The 21,717-nt window shown below is 40.9% G+C and overlaps 1 protein-coding gene across 1 annotated transcript in view; it reads right to left on the bottom strand.

Annotated features, from left to right (window-relative positions):
- The window catches only part of epg5 (ectopic P-granules autophagy protein 5 homolog (C. elegans)), a 229,378-nt gene that overhangs the window by 153,047 nt on the left and 54,614 nt on the right, over positions 1-21,717 (bottom strand). The window contains exons 10-12 of the mRNA XM_068032710.1: positions 21,083-21,244; positions 7,191-7,348; positions 5,698-5,852 (exon numbers count right to left, since the gene is read on the bottom strand). Of these exons, the coding sequence (XP_067888811.1) occupies positions 5,698-5,852; positions 7,191-7,348; positions 21,083-21,244 (475 nt within the window). The remainder of the gene's footprint in view (positions 1-5,697; positions 5,853-7,190; positions 7,349-21,082; positions 21,245-21,717) is intronic.

The raw sequence follows: 21,717 nt of genomic DNA, 5'->3' as shown, positions 1-21,717 counted from the left end.
AACCTGCTCCCGCTTTCCCTCCATATCCTTTGATCCCTTTTGCCCCAAGAGCTATATCTAACTCCTTCTTGAAAACATACAATGTTTTGGCCTCAACTGCTTTCTGTGGCAGCGAATTCCACAGGCTCACCACTCCCTGGGTGAAGTAATTTCTCATCTCAGTCCTGAAAGGTTTACCCCGTATCCTTAGACTATGACCCCTGGTTCTGGACTCCTCCATCATCGGGAACCTCCTTCCTGCATCCACCCCGTCAAGTCCTGTTAGAATTTTATAGGTTTCTATGAGATCCCCTCTCACTCTTCTGAACTACAGCGAATATAATCCTAACCAACTCAATCTCTCCTCATATGTCAGTCCCGCCATCCCAGGAATCAGTCTGGTAAACCTTCGCTGCACTCCCTCTATAGCAAGAACATCCTTCCTCAGATAAGGAAGCCAAAACTGCACACAATATTCTACGTGTGGCCTCACCAAGGCCCTGTATAATTGTAGCAAGACATCCCTGCTCCTGTACTCGAATCCTCTCGCTATGAAGGCCAACATACCATTTGCCTTTTTACCGCATGTTGCACCTGCATGCTTACCTTCATCGACTTGTGTACGAGAACACCCAGGTCTCGTTGCATCTTTCCCTCTCTCAGTTTATAGCCGTTCAGATAATAATCTGCCTTCCTGTTTTTGCTACCAAAGTAGATAACTGCATCTGCCATGCACTTGCCCACTCACTTAACTTGTCCAAATCACCCTGAAGCCTCTCTGCATCCTCCTCACAACTCACCCTCCCACCCAGTTGTGTGTCATCTGCAAATTTGGAGATATTACATTTAGTTCCCTCATCTAAACCATTAATATACACTGTGAATAGTTGGGGTCCTAGCACCGATCCCTGCGGTACTCCACTAGTCACTGCCTGCCATTTGGAAAAAGACCCGTTTATTCCGACTCTTCGTTTCCTGTCTGCCAACCAATTTTCTATCCATCGCAATACACTACCCCCAATCCCATGCGCTTTCATTTTACACGCTAATCTCTTATGTGGGACTTTGTCAAAAGTCTTCTAAAAGCCCAAATAAACCACTTCCACTGACTGTCCCTCATCAACTCTACTAGTTACATCCTAGAAGAATTCTAGTAGATTTGTCAAGCATGATTTCCCTTTTGTAAATCCATGCTGACTCTGTCCGATTCTACCACTGTTCCCCAAGTGCTCTGCTATAAAATCTTTGATAATGGTCTCTCGAATTTTCCCCACTACCAATATCAGGCTGACTGGTCTGTAATTCCCTGCTTTCTCTCTACCTCCCTTTTTAAATAGTGGGGTTACATTAGCTACCCTCCAATCTGTAGGAACTGTTCCAGAGTCTATAGAATCTTGGAAGATGACCACCAATGCATCCACTATTTCTAGGGCCATTTCCTTAAGTACTCTGGGATATAGATTATCAGGCCCTGGGGATTTATCGGCCTTCAGTCCCATCAATTTCCCCAACACCATTTCTCTACTAATACTGATTTCCTTCAGATCCTCCCTCTTACTAAACCCTGTGTTCCCCAACATTTCTGGTATGATATTTGTGTCCTCCTTTGTGTAGACATAACCAAGGTATGCATTTAGTTGGTCAGCCATTTCTTTGTTCTCCATAATAAATTCCCCTGTTTCTGACAGTAAGGGACCTACATTTATCTTCACATACCTATAGTTGTGTAGTATAGATCCTCTACCCAATTTAGGCACTTATTTTCCGGGGAGTATGTGGCCTCTCCTTAGTCTTCCTACCAAAATGTATTACCTCGCACTTATCTATATTGAAGCTTTTTTTTAGATTAGAGATACAGCACTGAAACAGGCCCTTCGGCCCACCGAGTCTGTGCCGACCATCAACCACCCATTTATACTAATCCTACACTAATCCCATATTCGTACCAAACATCCCCACCTATCCCTATATTTCCCTACCACCTACCTATACTAGTGACAATTTATAATGGCCAATTTACCTACCAACCTGCAAGTCTTTTGGCTTGTGGGAGGAAACCGGAGCACCCGGAGAAAACCCACGCAGACACAGGGAGAACTTGCAAACTCCACACAGGCAGTACCCAGAATCGAACCCGGGTCCCTGGAGCTGTGAGGCTGCAGTGCTAACCACTGCGCCGCCCTTCATTTGCCAATGACACACCCATGCTGAAAATTTATTAATGTCTTCTTGTATTTTGTCACAGTCTTCCTCTATGTTAACTACACCCCCAACTTGGTGTCATTCGCAAATTTTGAAATTGTAATTCTGATTCCCAAGACCAAATCGTTTATGTAAATGATGAACAGTGACAACACCGACTGTTGTCGAACATCACTGTCCACCACTTGCTATTCTGAGTAACTACTTATAACTCCTACTCTCTGTTTCGCTACTCTTAATTTCCATCCTTACTCCTCCTTTTTCATGAAGGGACCAGGATTATGTTTGGGTATGGTCCCATGTGATAACTCACCTAAACAGCCATTTGCTATGAACAATGTTCCCTTTTATCTGCCCGGCTAGGTGGCAACCCGGAAGTTTCCGCGCAGGCCAAGCACAAGACAGCTTCTTTAAGTTACTGCGTGTGTGTGGCCACATGAAAACTTTAACGTCCCAGACACTTAGATGAATAGGCCATGCGCAACAAAAAATATTAGAGGGACATTGGTTATGAGTAAGCTCAACAGTATCAGTTACCTATTCAACCAAAGGGACCATCACAGTCACACACAAATCTGTTCCCACATGCACAGTTTGCAGCAGCAGTCAATTGGCAACTGGGGTTTTTCACAGCCCAGATCAGGGATGCTGGGAGCAACGATGCATCTCAGTATGTATTTTTGAAATCTGCAGTGCGTATTACAGGATAAGCTAAAATGTATTCAACACAATCTTCCAACATCCTGCTCTAAACTATCCATACAATATAAAGTAACTTCAGCTCCTAAATCACACTATATCAATGAAAATTGGTTAATTTATTTAAATTGAACCATACACCATATTGCATATATAACAAATTAATAAGCAAGTTTTAAAGATCAAAAGATCTGGATTTTTTTGTTTCGTATTAAATAGCACAGCACATACATTTTACCAGGTTCACTGAACAGCAAACGGGAATTTGGACAAGTTTCCTCCTTCCCTAGTTTGAACACACCAAGGTTAAATTTCATCGACCCACTGTTATCCAGACTGAAAGAGTTTCAGCATAAGTTAGGAATCAAACCTGGGTTCTTAAGACTGCACAGCATAGAATGACAGCACATGGGGCATTTGTCCGCTGAGCCAACAGCGAAAGCAAGGCTTTAAAAAATATTAAGTAGGGCTCAAGGCACATCATACACTTTGGGTAGGATTTTTAGCCCCAAATGGGGGCAAGCACGAAGGAGGGCGGACGAAATAAATCATGCCGCTTTGCCAGCACCATCCCGCCCCAGGGCCATTTTCCTGGAGGTGGGATGGGAGGATGGCAAGGCTACCCACCTGCAAGCAGCAGGTAGCCAAATGAGCTACTTAAAGGCCACTGCTGAGTTTATTTTTTTATTTAAAAGTTTAAAAAGTTGGAGAGAGGGCGACTCCATCTTGTGTAGGGGTGGAAGATGTTGGTATGGTTCTTAACGAATACTTTGCGTGTGTCTTCACAAAAGATGGGGGTGATGCAGATATTGTAGCTGAGGAGGAGGAATGTGAAGAATTTGATGTGATAAACATAGGCAGACAGGAAGTATTAATGGGATTAGCATCCTTGAAAGTTGATAAATCATCAGGGCCAGATGAAATGTATGCTAGGCTGTTAAAAGAAGCAAGAGAGGAAATAGCAGGAGGTCTGACCATCATTTTCCAGTCCTCACTGGATACAGGTGTGGTGCCAGAGGACTAAAGAACTGCTAATGTTGTATCTCTGTTTAAAAAGGGATCAAAGGATAGACCGAATAATTACAGGCCAGTCAGTCTAACCTCGATAGTGGGCAAATTATTGGAATCTATTCTGAGACACAGGATCAACTGTTACTTAGAAAGACACAGGTTAATCAAGGATAGTCAGCATGGATTTAAGGGAAGATCCTGTTTGACCAACTTGATCAAATTTTTTGAAGAAATAACAAGGAAGATAGATGAGGGTAGTGCAGTTGATGTGGTCTACATAGATTTTAGCAAGGCTTTTGACAAGGTCCCACATGGCAGACTGGTTAAAACATAATATCCCATGGGGTCCAGGGAAATGCAGCAAGGTGGATACAAAATTGGCTCAGTGGCAGGAAACAAAGGGTAATAGCTGACGTCTGTTTTTGCGACTGGAGGGCTGTTTCCAGTGGCGTTCCGCAGGGCTCAGTACTGGGTCCCCTGCTTTTTGTGGTGGCTATTAAAGATTTGGACATAAATGTAGGGGGCACGATCAAGAAGTTTGCAGATGACACAAAGATTGGCTGTGTGGTAGATAGCGAGGAGGATAGTTGCAGGCTATCCTGCAAGATATTGATGGTCTGGTCAGATGGGCAGAAAAGTGGCAAATGGAATTCAACCTGGAGAAGTGTGAGGTGATGCATTTGGGGAGGTCAAACAAGGCAAAGGAATACACGATTAATGGGAAAATACTGAGAAGTGTAGAGGAAGTAAGGGACCTTGGAGTGAATGCCCACAGATCCCTGAAGGTAGTAGGACAGGTCAATAAAGTGGTTAAGATGGCATATGGAATCCTTTCCTTTATTAGCCAAGGTAAAGAGTATAAGAGCAGGGAGGTTATGTTGGAACTGTATAACACATTGGTTAGGCCACAACCTGAGTACTGTGTGCAGTTCTGGTCACCTCATTACAGAAAGGATGTAACTGCACTGGATAGGGTACAGAGGAGATTTACGAGGATGTTGCCAGCACTGGAAAAATGCAGTTAGGAGGAAAGATTGGGTAGGCTGGGGTTGTTCTCCTTGGAACAGAGATGCTGAGGGGAAATCTGATTGAAATGTACAAAAGTTTGAGAGGCCTGGATAGATTGGGGGTGAAGGGCCTATTCACCTTAGCAGAGAGGTCAGTGACTAGGGCACACAGATTTAAAGTGATTGGTAGAAAAATTAGAGAGGTGGGGGGGGGGGGGGGGGATGAGGAAAAACTTTTTCACCCAGAGGCTGGTAGGGGTCTGGAACTCACTGCCTAAAAGGGTAGTTGAGGCAGAAACCCTCAACACATTCAAAAGGAGTCTGGATATGCACCTCAAGTGCTGTAAACTGCAGGGCTACGGACCAAATACTGGAAGGTAGGATTAGAATAAGTGGATCATTTTTCGGCCGGCAAAGACACAATGAGCCAAGTGGCCTCTTTCTGTGCCTTAAACTTTCTACGATTCTAAAATCTGCCCTTTGACAGTGACTATTCATATTCAGTAAAGATAACTGAAAGTGAGAAATGTACTCCAACATTTTATGCATTCATAGGCAGTACATCAGGATATGCACCAATTTAGGTTCATAAACCTAAATAATCATTCTGATTATCTTTAAACCATCAGCATTGAACAGTCACGCAAACCATATTAGACATTACATTTATTATAGCTATTTTTAGTGCTACAGTGCTGAAGTCTTACATAAGCTCCAGTCATTGCCCCTTACATTTCAAAGCAAATACTACTAATTTAAGAAAAGTTAAATCATTTCAATTTTCAGATGATGTGCATACCTCATATATTTCTAAAGCAACTGTCTTCACAAACTCTTCATCTACATTTTCTTGTTTTGGTTGAGTCATGTGTGCAAATGTAGTGAGAAGACATATTCCTTCTGAGTTGGTAATGTTGGACAGACACTGTTCAAACATTTGTTTATGCTCTGGGTCTGCATTAAAATAGAGACAAAATAATTTGTGTGTTTCAAAGATTTGCAGAATGTAGAAGATATTAGCACATGTACTGTCATATAAATTGTACTTTAAAAATGAACTGGAAGTAGTAAAGCACCTGAACTTGTGAAAACCTAATGGCTTTGACCACAAATACCAGATTTTTAAATTGCATATCTCTCGTAACCAAACCACTTAGAAATTTAAATAAAAATCTTATCTACTATACTTCTTTGAAACAATTAAAACTAAAGGACCGAGTCTCTCTTGAAAGGTTGGAACGTTTTGTGCTTTCTTTGTTTCTTATATGAGTATTCCAGAAAAGGTTCACACCAATCTATTAATGACTGTTATCTTCTATATAATGTTTAATATGGTTTTGGGATGTAGGTGACCCTGTCAATTGATATAGCCCGAGGGCATTAAGAGTCTGGGACATGAGTCATGCACGGTCCAGACCAAGTAGGGGTAGCAGGATACCTTCTGTAAAGGACATTAGGATTTCTACTAAAATCAGGAGTTTGCAGGTTCATTTATTTTGGAGCTCGACAACAAATTGTATTTAATTTAATTTCACAACTTGTCACAGTAGGATCTGAACTCAAACTTCAGGGCTGCCAGTCCAGTATCATAACCACCAAGCTACCATACCTATAAAATCTTTTAATACTCTAACAGCTGTCCCATAAAACTGACAGATCAAAGACATTAGCTGGTTTATTTAATTAAAATTACAGAAGCTGGGAAACACAAGGTTACAGTGTGTTACAAATTTTATGCTAACAATTTAGTTTTCCAGCACAGTGTCACCCTTTCAATATATAAATGTTAGTATGCTTGAGTAATTGAGATTACAAAGTAGCTTGGATTGAATTATTGTTACTTAGTAACAAAAATCTATTTGATCTAAAAATTTCTGGAGTAAATTTTGTGGAAGTCACAAGCTCTTATTTTGTATTAACTTCAACACGTTCATCTAAAACTTATGAACAGACTTGTATATCAATGTGTATACAGAGAGAAATGTTTACTGCTGGCCTCTGAAAATAGTTTTTGGATAAACAGATACCGATAGTTGCATAAGTGATCAGAAATAGGGAATGAAATCAAATATAAATATAAATATGGAAGCAATATTGAAACAGCTCTGATGAAAGGCTTGATCTGAAATATCAATGTTTGTTCACAGAGAAGATGTCACCTACCTCCTAATCAATTCCTTACCCATGATAAATTTAATCTTGTAAGAAATAACATCTAATTCTCAAATCAACATCACTACATATAATTATGTGCATATGCATGACTATGGATGAAAAATGCCTTTTCAGTACCTTTAAGCTTGTCCTTGCACTCAGCAGAATGTAGACTAGCACACAACCCCTCAATATTTTCACATTCTGCACAATGCAGAATATAGAAGAGTTTCCATATCATACAGGTTGATAAGGTTTCAAATGGCATCTCAGACATGAAAAACCAAATTCCCAACCTGTTACAACAAAGGACAATTAGTTTTTTCTTAAAAGAATTGATATATATTACATCCATTTTGATTCTTTTATTAGGTCAGCTAGATGTCTGACATGTACAACAATAAATCAGGTTTAAGATTCTCCAAACCAAGCTGCTTAGAGTAATCCATACAGATAAAGGCTTCTTTTGCATGATACAAAGTACACACTCAGCTGTAAAAATACCATTGTCCCATATACACCCCATTATCCAGTTTGGAGAGATTAGGTGCAGGATGACTGAGTCCAGGCTTAGAGGTACCAGCTAGAGAGCACTGATAAGTTCACTGCTGCTTGTCCAGCTTACTCTGCTCATTAGGACATTGTTTGCAGGGCTCTCTGAAGACAAGTGGGAAAAATTCCAGCCTCAGCAGCATGTGTTCTCCTCCAGTTTCCAATGTGGCAGCTTGGTTCATCAATCATCAATAGCAGCCCAGCATATTGTAAACCTAACAAGTACTGGATTGTCGAGCCTGTCACAGCAGGTTGTCTTGATTCTGAACCCCTATCGCGAGGTCTACAAAGAGACTTTGCTTACCTTCTCCCCGCCCCACCAATAGGCCAATTGGTTAATAAGCAGACAGCAGGTACAAAGAGCTCCTCGTGGCTAGGATAGAATCATAGAAAGTTTAAGGCACAGAAAGAGGCCCTTGACCCATCATGTCTGTGCTGGCTGAAAAATGATCCACTCATCCTAATCCCACCTTCCAACATTTGGTCCATAGCCCTGCAGATTACGGCACTTGAGGTGCATATCCAGACTCCTTTTGAATGAGTTGAGGGTGTCTGCCTCAACTACCCTTTCAAGCAGTGAGTTCCAGACCCCTACAACCCTCTGGATGAAAAAGATTTTCCTCATCTCCCCTCTAATTGTTTTTCTACCAATCGCTTTAAATCTATGCCCCCCTAGACAGTGACCTCTCTGCTAAGGTGAATAGGCTCTTCACCTCCACTTTATCCAGGCCTCTCAAAATTTTGTACATTTCAATCAGATCTCCCCTCCAAGGAGAACAACCCCAGCCTATCCAATCTTTCCTTATAGCAGCATTTTTCCAGTGCTGGCAACATCCTCGTAAATCTCCTCTGTACCCGCTCTAGGGCAATTACATCCTTTCTGTAATGAGGTGACCAGAACTGCACACAGTTCTCAAGTTGTGGCCTAACCAATGAGTTATACAGTTCCAGCATAACCTCCCTGCTCTTATATTCTACACCTCAGCTAATAAAGGAAAGGATTCCATATGCCTTCTTAACCACCTTATTGACCTGCCCTGCTACCTTCAGGGATCTGTGGACATTCACTCCAAGGTCCCTTACTTCCTCTACACTTCTCAGTGCATTCCTTTGCCTTGTTTGACCTCCCTGGATTGAATTCTATTTGGCCCATCTGACCAGACCATCAATATCTTCCTGCCGCCTATAGCTATCCTCCTCGCTATCTACCACATGGCCAATCTTTGTGTCATCTGCAAACTTCTTGATCATGCTCCCTACAATTACGTCCAAATTATTAATATATACCACAAAAAGTAGGGGACCCAGTACTGAGCCCTGATGGAGAACAAAATTCACTATAACATATAAATCCATTGGTACCACAGTCCTGACTACAGCATGAACAAACATAACCATTGCAAGGACAAATATTACACACTTCATTGATTGACAGTTCTACCATTTGGAGTTGCAGAGCTTCAGCAGCACACTTAAAACTGTTACACCTTGACCTTTTTCCAGTCCTGACGAAAGGTCATTGACCTGAAGCATTAATTTGGTTTCTCTCTCCACAGATGCTGCTTGACATGATGAGTATTTCCAGCATTTTCTGTTTTTATATTAATTATTGCATACCTGAAGTCAGTGTTGTTAATCCTTTGGATGGTTCCTCACTCTACAATCCAATCACGGCAGTTTGGATATACAACTGCACTTTTATGTATGTCATCTAGTTAACTCCTTTCAGCAGCTACTGTCCCTAATCTGAAGAAATTCTTCAACAGCATGATGGAAGGACCTACGAAGCCAACCAACTTGATTTTCCAGATATCAAAATCCAGTGCTGTGTATTCAGGCTGACCTATGACCAACTGCTTAACCTAGAACCTCTTCTGAGCAGCTTTAGCATAGTAATGTCCCAGCCATAAAGTGACTCACCTTTCAGGGTATTCAACGATAAGCCATTCTTCCAAAGAACTCCCCTCTCATAGGGGAGTACCAGTCTTTCAAGGACTGTGAATTAGGGAAAATTAGGTTTTGCCAGGATGGTCTGAAAAAGATGGGCTAAAAATATATCTACTTGTCTCCAGCTTCAGAGGGAAGATAAACTCTTAAAAGGTGATAAGAATTGACTGAAGACTGGCTGAGTGGTCTCTTGGTAGGAAGAGCTCAACCCAAAACAGGGATATAAGTGCACTTGCTATAATGAATGGACAAGCATTTCTTGGAGAATCCTGAAGACTAAGAAAAGGCCATAGGAAAGCACCTTGCACTGGTTAGCTGCAACTCTGAAACTGAAATAAGATAGTGATAAGAAGGTTGGGATCCTTTAAGACTACTACACTCAGTAGTTGCCTGGACAAATTGCTTGACATGAGGCAATATTACTCACCTTGAATTTCTATCTTTTATGTAATTTGCTCAATGGACCAAGATCCAAAAGTTTTGATTTTTTGTTTTTGAGGATCTGGAAGTAGTATTTGCTTTTCTCCTCACCTTGGTGGAACCTGTTCAACTGCCAAAGATGTCAGACATGGGCTCATAGTGGCCCAAGTGGTTTAAGGACAGAATTCTGTTCTAACACTGCAGCTCAAAGTAAATTGGAGTGCACACACTGTTCAGTCTCCTGGGCTCAAGCATTTAATATTAACTGACCCCACTCGGCTGTAAAGTGAAGGATACAGTTGCCTACCAAGCTATTTTTTGGATTCAGGATGCAGACGTCACTGTTGTTCCACAGAAGGTGAAGCTAGGCCAGATGGGGCATGCAGCAAACTCAACCAATGAAGAACAAAATCTCAATTTTGAAGACTGACTAATCCCTTTTGTATAAAATACATAACGCGTAAATCATTTTCTGTTTACTCCACAAACTGAAATTAACAGTTGGTTCAAGATTTACAAAGTCATTATTTTTTTGTAGTTAATAGAAATTCTGAAAGCATATTCCTTGGTACATTTATTTAAATATTTCCCCTCTTGCATGAAACACACACAATTTATAATTTAGTCCAAAAAGTTCTTATAAATAGATGTGTACACCACAACTATATAATCTATGGTTGCCTCCCCATCAAATTTAATAAGTGTCGCATTAAAATGATAGTAAATAGAATTTTTAGTTTTGAGCTGCAAATTAGAATGTCCAAAGTTGTTTTTTTCTAAATAGATAATGCTAAAGCTCTGCAATTAAATAAGACATTTCATTTTTATGGAAGCAGGTACGAATATACGAATTAGGAGCAGAAATAGGCCATTCGGCTCCTCAAACCTGCTCTGCCATTCAATAAGATCATGGTTGATCCATTTCTGACTCTAATTCCACACTCCCATCTACTCCTGAAGACCTTTGATTCCCTTGCCTGACAAGAATCTATCTAACTCCGCCTTAAAAGTATTCAATGACCCCACCTCCACCACCTTCTGAGGCAGAGAGTTCCAAAGTCGTGCAACCATCAGAGAAATAAATTTCTCATCTGTGTCTGAAAAGGGCGACTCCTAACTTGAAACCAGTGCCCCCTAGTTCTGGATTCACCCACATGAGGAAACATCCTTTCCAGATCCACCTCGTCAAGACCGTTCAGGATTTTGTATACTTCAGTCAAGCCTCCCCTCACTCTTCTAAACTCGAGTGAAAACAAGCCCAGCCTATCCAACCTTTCCACGTAAGACAACCCGCTCATTCCAGGTATCAATCCAGTAAACCTCCTCTGAACCGCCTCCAACGCATTTACATCCTTCTTTAAATAAGGAGACCAAAACTGCATACAGTAGTCAAGATGTGGTCTCATCAATGCCCTGTATAACAAGCATAACACCCTTACTTTTATTTTCAATTCCGTCGTACTAAAGAATAGCATTTCATTCACCTTATTACTTGCTGTACCTGCATAACAACTTTTTGTGACTCATGCACTAGAACACCTAGATCCCTCTGCACCCCAGAATTTGTAGTTGTTTTCCATTTATGTAACACTCTTTTTTATTCTTCCTGCCAAAGTGAACAAGTTCACATTTTCCCACATTATACTCCATCTGCCAGATTTGTGCCCACTCACTCAACCTATCTAAATCAACATACTTTCCTACCTATCCTTGTGTCATCTGCAAATTTAGCTACCATGCCATCGCTCCCCATTGGTAAAAGACGTAAACATTATCCCTAGACTAAATCAGGTGCAAATTTAGGCAAAACTGACTGACAAATGCCTAATAAGAACATTACGTAATAACTAGGAGCAGGAGTAGGCAATTCAGCCCCACGAGCCTGCTCCGCCATTCAATACGATCATGGCTGATCTCATCTCGGCCTCAACTCCACTTTCCTGCCCGTTCTCCATAACCCTTCAACCCATCACTAATTAAAAAATCTGTCTATCTCCTCCTTAAATTTATTCAATGTCCCGGCATCCACCGCACTCTGGGGTAGTGAATTCCACAGACTCACGACCCTTTGAGAGAAGTAATTCCTCCTCATCTCTGTTTTAAATCTGCTACCCCTAATGCTAAAACCAAGACCTCTCGTTCTAGATTGCCCCACAAGAGGAAACATTCACTCTACGTCTACTCTGTCAATCCTTTTAATCATCTTATATACCTCAATTAGATCCCCTCTCACTCTTCTAAACTCTAGAGAGTAAAAGCCTAAAGTGCTCAATCTCTCTTCATAAGACAAACCCCTCATCTCTAGAATCAATCCAGTGAACCTCCCTCTGAACAGCCTCCAATGTAACTACATCCCTCCTCAAGTAAGGGGACCAAAACTGTACACAATACTCCAGGTTCAGTCCAATCTGCACCTTCTCCTTTGTTATCTCTTGCCCAACCCCCACCTCACTTGTTTATAATCTGTGACCTTTCTAATATTTGTCAGTTCCGAAGAAGGGTCACTGACCCGAAACGTTAACTCTGCTTCTCTTTCCACAGATGCTGCCAGACCTGCTGGGTGAATCCAGCATTTCTTGTTTTTGTTTCAGTCTCACTAATGCCTTGTACAGTTCCAGCAACACTTCCCTACTTTTATACTCTGTTCCTTTAGCAATAAAGCCAAAATTCCATTTGTCTTCCTTATTACTTGCTGTCCCTGCATACTAGTTTTCTGCGATTCATGCACAAGGACACCCAGATCCCTCTGCACCGAAGCACTCTGAAGTTTCTCTCCATTTCGATAATAATTTGCCTTTCTATTCTTCAGACCAAAATGGATAACCTCACAATTATCCGCGTTAAACTCCATCTGCCAAATGTTGGCCCATTCACCTAATCTATCCATATCCATTTGTAAACTTATTTCTTTATTGCAACTTACTAGTCCACCTATTTTAGTGTCATCTGCAAATTTGGCTATACCTTCCATCCCTGCATCCAAGCCATTAACATAGATTGTAAATAGTTGGGGCCCGACGACCGAACCCTGTGGTACCCCACTAGTTACATCTTGCCAACCAGAAAAAGACCAATTTATCCCGACTTTGTTTTCTGTTGGTTAGCCAATCCTCTATCCAAGCTAATAAATTTCCCCAACCCCATGTGATCTTACCTTGTGTATTAACCTTTTGTGCGGCACCTTATCAAATGCCTTCTGGAAATCCAGATATACAACATCTACAGGATCCCCATTATCCACTTTGCTTGTTACATCTTCGAAGAACTCGAGCAAATTAGTCAAACACGATTTACCCTTCATAAAACCATGCTGACTTTGATGGATTGCGTTTTGACTTTCTAAATGTCCTGTTATTTCTTCCTTAATAATGGATTCTAACAATTTCCCAATGACAGATGTTAAACTAACTGGTCTATAGTTTCCTACTTTCTGCCTCACTATCTTTTTGAATAAGGGTTATATTAGCTTTTTTCCAATCCACTGGAACCTTTCCCACATCCAGGGAATTTTGGACTATTATAACCAATGGATCCACTACCTCCGCTGCCACTTCCTTTAAGACCCAAGGATGTAGGCCATCAGGCTCTGGGGACTTGTCTGCCTTCAATCCCAGTAGTTTGCTCAGTACTTTTTCCCTAGTGACGATGATTGTTCTAAGTTCCTCCCTTTCTATAACCTCTGCATTACCTGTTACTATTGGGATGGTACTAGTGTCCTCCACCCTGAAAACTGAGGCAAAATACTGATTTAGTGTCTCTGCCATTTCTGTGCTCCCCTCTATTAACTCACCAGTTTCATTCTCCAAGGGACCAACATTCACTTTAGCTACTCTCTTCCCTTTTACGTACTTATAGAAGTTTTTGCTATCCGTTTTTATATTTTGCACTAGTTTTCTTTCATAATTTACCTTTGCTCTTTTTATTTTTTAGTAACCCTTTGTTGATCTTTAAAAGTTTCCCAATCTTCCAGCCTGCCACTGGCCTTTGCAATATGGTATGCCTTAGTTTTTGTCTTGATGTTATCCTTAACATCCTTCTTAGCCATGGATGTTTTCTCCCCCAAATGCATTTTAGTTGGGAGGAATTGAATATCTCCTTAAACATCTGCCACTGCTCATCAACTGTCCTACCTTTTAGTCTTTCTGCCCAGTTCACTAGGGATAAATCTGTCCTCATGCTGATGTAATTACCTTTGTTTAACTCCAGAACGCTAGTGTGGGACTCCAGTTTCTCACCCTTAAACAGAATTTCAAATTCTATCATGCTGTGATCACTCTTCCCTAGAGGATCCTTAACTATGAGGTTATCAATTAATCCCACCTCATTACACAATACCAAATCTGGAATAGCCTGCTCCCTGGTTGGTTCCACAACATATTGCTCCAAAAAACAATCTCTAATACATTCAATGAACTCTCCCTCGAGGCTACCCTTGCCAGTTTGATTAATCCAATCTATATGCATATTAAAATCACCCATGATTATTGCCGTACCTTTCTTACAAGCCCCCAATATTTCCTTGTTTATACTGTGCCCCACTGTGGAACTACTGTTTGGGGACCTACAGGTTACTTCCACCAGGGACGACTTCTTGCTATTTCTTACTTCTACCCAGACTGATTCTACGTCTTGATCTCCAGTGCCTATATCATTTGTCACTACAGCACTGATCTCTTCCTTTACTAACAAAGCGACACCACCTCCTTTTTCTTCCTGCCTACCCTTCCAAAATACTGAGTACCCTTGAATATTCAATTCCCAAACCCGGTTGCCCTGCAACCACGTCTCAGTAATCGCCACTAAATCACACCCATTCGTCTCTATTTGCACTGTTAACTCATTTATTTTATTCCGAATGCTTCGTGCATGCAGATACAAAGCCTTTAAGTTGGTTCTATCATCAAATTTCCCTACTCTTGTCCGATTCCTTGGTGCAATATGACGTTCACACGTTCTGTCCCTTCCTTTTATTTTCTGGTAACAATCAGCCTCGTTACTAACCTGCACTCCTACCTTCTCCTTTAACTTTGACTTCCTAATTTTCCATGCAACTGAACCCCCACCCCCCACCCCCCCACTATTTAGTTTAAAGCTGTAACTAAAGCCCTAGTTATGCGACTTGCCAGGACTCTGGTCCTAGCATGATTCAGGTGGAGCCCGTCCCATCGGAACAGCTCCCTCCTTCCCCAGTACTGGTGCCAATGTCCTACGAATTCAAACCCATTTCTCCCACACCAATATTTGAGATATGCCTTTACCTCTTTAATCTTATTTACCCTGAGCCAATTTGCTCGGGCTCAGGTAGTAATCCAGAGATGACTACCTTTTTGGTTCTGTTTTTAATTTAGCCCCTAGTTGCTCATACTCTCTCAGCAGAATCTCTATCCTCGTTCTATCTATATTGTTGGTACCTACGTGGACCACGACAACTGGATCTTCCCCTTCCCACTCCAAGCTCCTCTGCAGCCCAGATGAGATATCCTGAACCCTGGCACCAGGTAGGTAACACAGCCTTCGGGACTGACGATCCTGGCCACAGAGAACAGTGTCTATGCCCCTAACTATACTATCTCCGATTATGACTACATTTCTCTTTTCTCCCCCCACTTGAATGGCTCCCCGTATCACGGTGCCATCGGCAGTTTGCTCATCCTCCCTACAGACTTTGTTCTTGTCCACACAGGGAGCAAGAATCTCAAACCTGTTGGACAAGGACTGAGGCTCCTGCAACACTACCTCCTGGATCTCTCTACCTGCCTCACTCAGTCACATTCTCCTGTCTCTGATCACCGGCCGAATTCAAGGTGGTTAATCTAAGGGGTGTGACTGTCTCCTGAAACACAACGTCCCAGTAACTCTCCCCATCCCTGATATGTCACAGTGTCTGAAGCTCAGACTCCAGCTCATCAACTCTGAGCTGGAGCTCCTCGAGCAACCAAAACTTGCTACAGGTGTGGTCACTAGGAACCACAATGGGGTCCACCAGCTCTCACATCATGCAGGTACAACACATCGCCTGGCCCTGCATCTATTTTATTTAATTAGATTTTAATTTGTTTTTAAAATTTCCGACTGGTCTTTAGTTTTTTAATCAGCTTTAGTTTTTAGTTTATAAACTAATAAATCGATCAAGTCTTACTCTATATTTGATTTCAATTAAAAGCTTACCTGAATACTGATCCTAGCTGCTTTCTGTTTCCCTGCTCATACTGTTGAATGTGACGTTACTCTGATGTCACTTTTTGATTTTTTTCCCTCTGGCTCTGCTCCCGCTGTGTTTTTTTCTTTCTCTTTTTTTACAGTCTCCAAGTTCTTGGCGAGCTTTTTAAAGCCCTGCTCCCGCTGTGTTTTCTCCCTCTCTCTCTTTCCCTAATCCTCTATGCTTTTCTGCTAAACTCAACTTAAAGTTCAATAAGCCAGCAGACTGTGACATTGGCAAGCAGGGCAGTCTTTAAAGATACTTAAGATCCCAAAAAACACAGGTCCAACTGGATACTGGGAGGACACTACTGAGTTAGGAACAGGTTTACAACCTGAAAAACGTGGCTATATATCTCTCGCTAATAAAATCCTGGATTAGCGTCCACACTCTGTTTCTCACACTTACTTTCTTTGTTGTGGGTAAAAGTTCTAAATTTAATTAATCCAGTCCATTGCTGACTCTGCAGGCCTAACACTAGACGGCACTATTGCACTTCTAAACACTGCCGTCCTGCTCTGTGCAGAGCCAGCTCATCAACTTGAGATGTTTCCAGGCTTTTAAATCTTTGAAAAAAATTAGTCCAACTTTGAACTGCTATGTCTTGATTTAATTAAGATTTCACTTCAGCAAATTAGTTGTTTACTACAAATACATTTTTAATTTATATGAAATCCAGGGGATTTTACGGGGTTTGCGGGTGGGGGGGTTGTTTCTCAGAAATCCTGAAATCTGAGTCAGAAGGCTGTTGGTTCAAGTTCCACTCTGGAAATTTGTGCACAAAAATTTATGCTGTCATTCCAGTGCAATATTGAAGGAGTGCTACACTGTCAGAGGTGCTGTCTTTCAGATGACACATTAAACTGAGGCCCTGTCTGCCCTCTCAGGTGGACGAAAAAGATCCCATGGCACTATTTTGAACAGCAGGCGAGTTATCCCCAGTATCCTGATCAACATTTATCCCTCAATCAACATCACAAAGCAGATTATCTGATCATTATCACATTGCTGTTTGAGGGAGCTTGCTGTGTGCAGATTGACTGCTGCGTTTCCTACAATACAAAAGTACTTTATGGCTGTAAAGTGCCTTGGGAGGTTCTGAGGTTGTGAACACGCTTTATAAATGCAAGTTTTTGTTTCTTTTTCTCAGGTAGACATAAAAGATCCAACGGCCAGTATTTCAAAGAGGTACAGGGTCCTTGATATCCTGAGGCCAATATTTAACCCTCAACCAACATCACCAAAATAATAGATGGTCACTATTATAATGCTGTTTGTGGATCTTCCTGCATGCAAATTAGCTGCCATGTTTCCTATATTACAGAGAATGATGACACTTCAAAGAAAAAGTACTGTAAAGTGTTTTGTGACATCCTGAGGCTCTGATATATAAATGCAAGTCTTCTTTCTTTAACCACTGAAATTTAAGGACAGACAAAGAAACAGAGTGAACAGCGGAGAAGGAACTAGGATAAATTAGAGACAAATTAGATATAGAAAGAGAAACAGGAGGGAAAGAAAGATTGGATTTAGAGAGAAAAAAATGAGCCAGAGAGGAAAAGTACAAAAAAAAATTTAAAAATGAAATTAAAGACACAAAGAACCTCTTGGAACAAATTATCTGCAGGAGTGAAACTCCACTGTTCCAACCGTTCCTTTTTTGGGCTTCTGAGGTTCAGTGGTATTGTAGAAACATTAATCTCGCCATTAAAAGCATCCTTATGTTGTGAAAAACCAATACTAACCTTCTACTGCTAGTTTAATTCATATTTATGGTGCCAATTGAGCAATTTTTTGAAACTTACAGGGAGATTGATGTTGTCAAAGAACCTTGAAGGATGAGTGACCATAACATTATGTTTGAAAGTGAGGTAGTTCAATCTGAAGCCAGGGTGTTAAATTTGAACAAAGGAAATTATGAAGGTATGAGGGGCAAATTGGCTGAGGTGGATTGGGAAAATACATTAAAAGGTATGACAGTACATAGGCAATGGATAGTCTTTAAAGAAATATTACATAGTTTACAGCAACTATACATTCCTTCAAGGCACAAAAGCCCCAAAAGTAAAGTCAGTCAACTGTGGATAACAAAGGAAGTTAAAGATTGTATAAGATTAAAGGAAAAGGCCTATAAAGTCGCAAGAAAGAGTAGTAAACCTGAGGATTGGGAGGCTTTTAGAATACAGCAAAGGAGGACAAAGAAACTGATAAAGAAAGGGAGAACAGAATATGAATGTAAGCTAGTAAAAGACAAAAACGGACTGTAAAAGCTTCTATTGGTATGCAAAAAGGAAATGCATGGCTAAGACAAATGTGAATCTGTCAGGATTCAGGAGAATTTATAATGGGGAATAGAGAAATGGCAGAGAAGCTAAATGGTTACTTTGTATCTGTCTTCACTGAGGAAGATACAAGAAATCTCCCAGAATTAGATATCCAAGGGATTAGGGAGAATGAGAAATCGAAGGAAATTAGTATTAGTAAGAAGGCTGTATTGGAAAAATTAATGGGGCTGAAGGTTGAAATGTCCCCAGGACCTGATATGCTACATCCCAGAGTGCTGAAAGTAGCAGCTCTGGAGATAGTGGATGCATTGATCACCTTTCAAAATTCTACAAATTCTGGACTGGTTACTGCAGATTGGAAGGTAGCAAATGTCACCCCACTATTTAAGAAGGGAGGGAGAGAGAACAGAGGAAATTACAGACCTGTTAACCTTAAATTAGTTGTTGGGAAAATGCTAGAATCTATTCTAAACAATGTGATAAATGAACACTTGGATAATAATGATCTGATTGGGCATAGTCAACATGGATTTATGAATGGAAAATCATGTTTGACAAACCTGTTGGGAGATTTCTGAGGATATTACTAACAGAATTGATAAAGGGGAGTCAGTGGGCATGGTATACTTGGATTTTCAGAAGACTTTTGATAAAGTCCCCCACAGGAGGTTGGTTAGCAAAAATGAAAGCACATGGGATAGGAGGTAATATACTGGCATGGATTTAGGATTGGTTAACAGGTAGAAAACAGAGAGTAGGAATAAACGGGTCATTCTTGTGTTGGCAGGCTGTGACTAGTGGGGTACCACAACGATCAGTACTTGAGCCCCAGGTATTCACAGTATTTATCAATGATTTGGATGTGGGGACCAAATGTAATATTTACAAGTTCATGAATGACACAAAACTAGGTGGAAAGTGTGTTGTAAGGAAGATGCAAAGCAGCTTCAAGGGGATTTGGACGGACTTAGTGAGTGGGCAAGAACGTGGCAGATGGAATATAATGTGGACAAATGTGAGGTTACCCACTTTGGTAGGAGGAACAGATGTGCTGAGTATTTCTGAGGTAAGCGATTAGAAAGTGTAGATGTAGACAAAGGGACCTGGGTGCCCTTGTCAATAAGTCACTGAAAGCTAACATGCAGGTGCAAGCAATTAAGAAGGCTCATGGTATGTTAGTCTTTATCGCAAGAGCATGAGAGTACAGGAGTAGTGAAGTCTTGCTTCAATTGTATAGAACATTAGTTAGACCGCACCTGGAGTACTGTGTTCAGTTTTGGTCCCCTTACCTCAGGAAGGACATTACTGCCATAGAGGGAGTGCAACAAAGGTTCACCAGACTTGTTCCTGGGATGGCAGGATTGCCCTATGAAGAGAGATTGGGGAAACTGGGCCTGTATTTTCTGGAGTTTCGAAAAATAAGGTGATCTCATTGAAGCCTACAAAATACCTAAAGGGATTGGCAGGGTAAATGCAGCTACAATGTTTTCCCCTGGTTTGGGAGTCTAGAACCAGGGCACAATTTCAAAATAAGAGGGAAACCACTTAGGTTAGAGATGAGGAGGAATTTCTTTATTCAGAGGTTGTGAATCTTTGGAATTTTCTACCCGGGGCTGTGGAAGCTCAGTCATTGCGTATGTTTAAAACAGAGCTTGACAGATTTCTAAATACCAATGGCATAAAGGGATATGAGGATAGTGTGGGGAAAAAGGCATTGAAGTGAGTGATCAGCCATGATCGTATTGAATGGCAGGGCAGGCTCAATGGGCTGAATGGCCTACTCCTGCTCCTATGTTACATGCCATTTTTCCAAGGCTAAGGGTGGGGCAGCACAAATGATCCAGCAATTTGTGGCGATTCACAACTCATGCCATATTTCCTCCACGCCACAATTGCGGGATTTTTTTTTTTAAACATACTAACAGGGTGCACCTTTAACTTGCTGTTATTTTGTCATTCCAGCCAATTAAGTCTGAACTTCAGCTTTTGGGGATGCTGAGGCCTTATGGAATTAAAAGACACAAAAGACAATTCAAAGGATAAATCATGTTACTGTGAAATATGGAATTGTTTTGAATTTTTGTTGAAAACGATTTTGGATAACAGAAATTCCAGCTACTGACAAAGAAGAAACTGATGAAAACATTTCAGAAAGAACTTTGAGCACTTTTATTGAGAAAAGATGCGTGTTACCAGATGGTCAAATTGCCCAACTGCAGAGTGATGGAGTTTATATAGGCAGTTTTCATCATTATAAATGGGGACATTGACAAAATCTGTAAGAAGTGACAACAGGAAGTAATCTTGCCATTAAAAGCATCCTTGCAATTAATACCATCCCAAACAATCTGCAGCATGTTTAATTCATATTTACAATGTAAACCCAGCGATTTCTTGCACAGGGAGTTTTGCAGACAGGAAGTCTGCGCAGACCCAAGGTTTATAATGATACAGTGTTGCATGGGACAGGCTAGTTGAACCAGCTGGTCGCTTCTTGTCCGCAACATGCGAGTGTGTGCACATACAAGCATCAGTGAGACAGGTTTTTAAAAAAGACATTAAAAATAACTTAGTTCTAAAACTCAAACTGTTCATCTGCAAATACATCCATTTGGGCATCTACGTACCTTTTGGCTTTCAACACATGAAGTACTGCCCGAAGAAACAGTTCATCAAATTCCATCTGCAGCTTTTCTATTGAGTAAAACTGGTGATGCATCTTGGTTCCATGCTCTTTGTGGAAAGTGACATACTGAGCCCAGTGGTCACTTACGTAACAAATTGTTCTCCTAGTAATTAATTTGAGAATAGAGCAAATGTTTTAAAAACTGAGAAAAGGTTAATTATCAAACTATAATGCTGTATCTCCTCAGTCGCTCTTACATACAACTGCAGTCTCTTTCACACCATGCATTTTCTTGTGACAAACATCGAGCATTTCATAGTTTGCTGATCCTCTCTATAATGCATTTTCAGCCTAAAAACAAGTCTGTTGAAAAATGGATACAACGCTCAAAATGGATTTTGCAACTATGCGATGGAAAATTGGTTTATTGAAAAATTCTTTTGGCTTCGCTTTAAGCGTATTAAAAAGAGAACAGTCAACCTAGTACTGTTGATTAGCAACAGAAGTGTCTGAGGAAAAAAAAAAATCACTCAAGTGCTAGAAACAAGTAAAATGCAATATTGGGGTATTAAAGAATGTCACAATTTAAATCAGGATAAACCCTGCCTACCCCCGCTGATCATTGACATGCTTTTG

This window comes from Heterodontus francisci, chromosome 1 (genome assembly GCF_036365525.1).
Source record: "Heterodontus francisci isolate sHetFra1 chromosome 1, sHetFra1.hap1, whole genome shotgun sequence".
Lineage (NCBI taxonomy): Eukaryota > Metazoa > Chordata > Chondrichthyes > Heterodontiformes > Heterodontidae > Heterodontus > Heterodontus francisci.
Note: the sequence above shows the minus strand (reverse complement) of the source record. Positions and strands in the feature narration are given on the sequence as shown.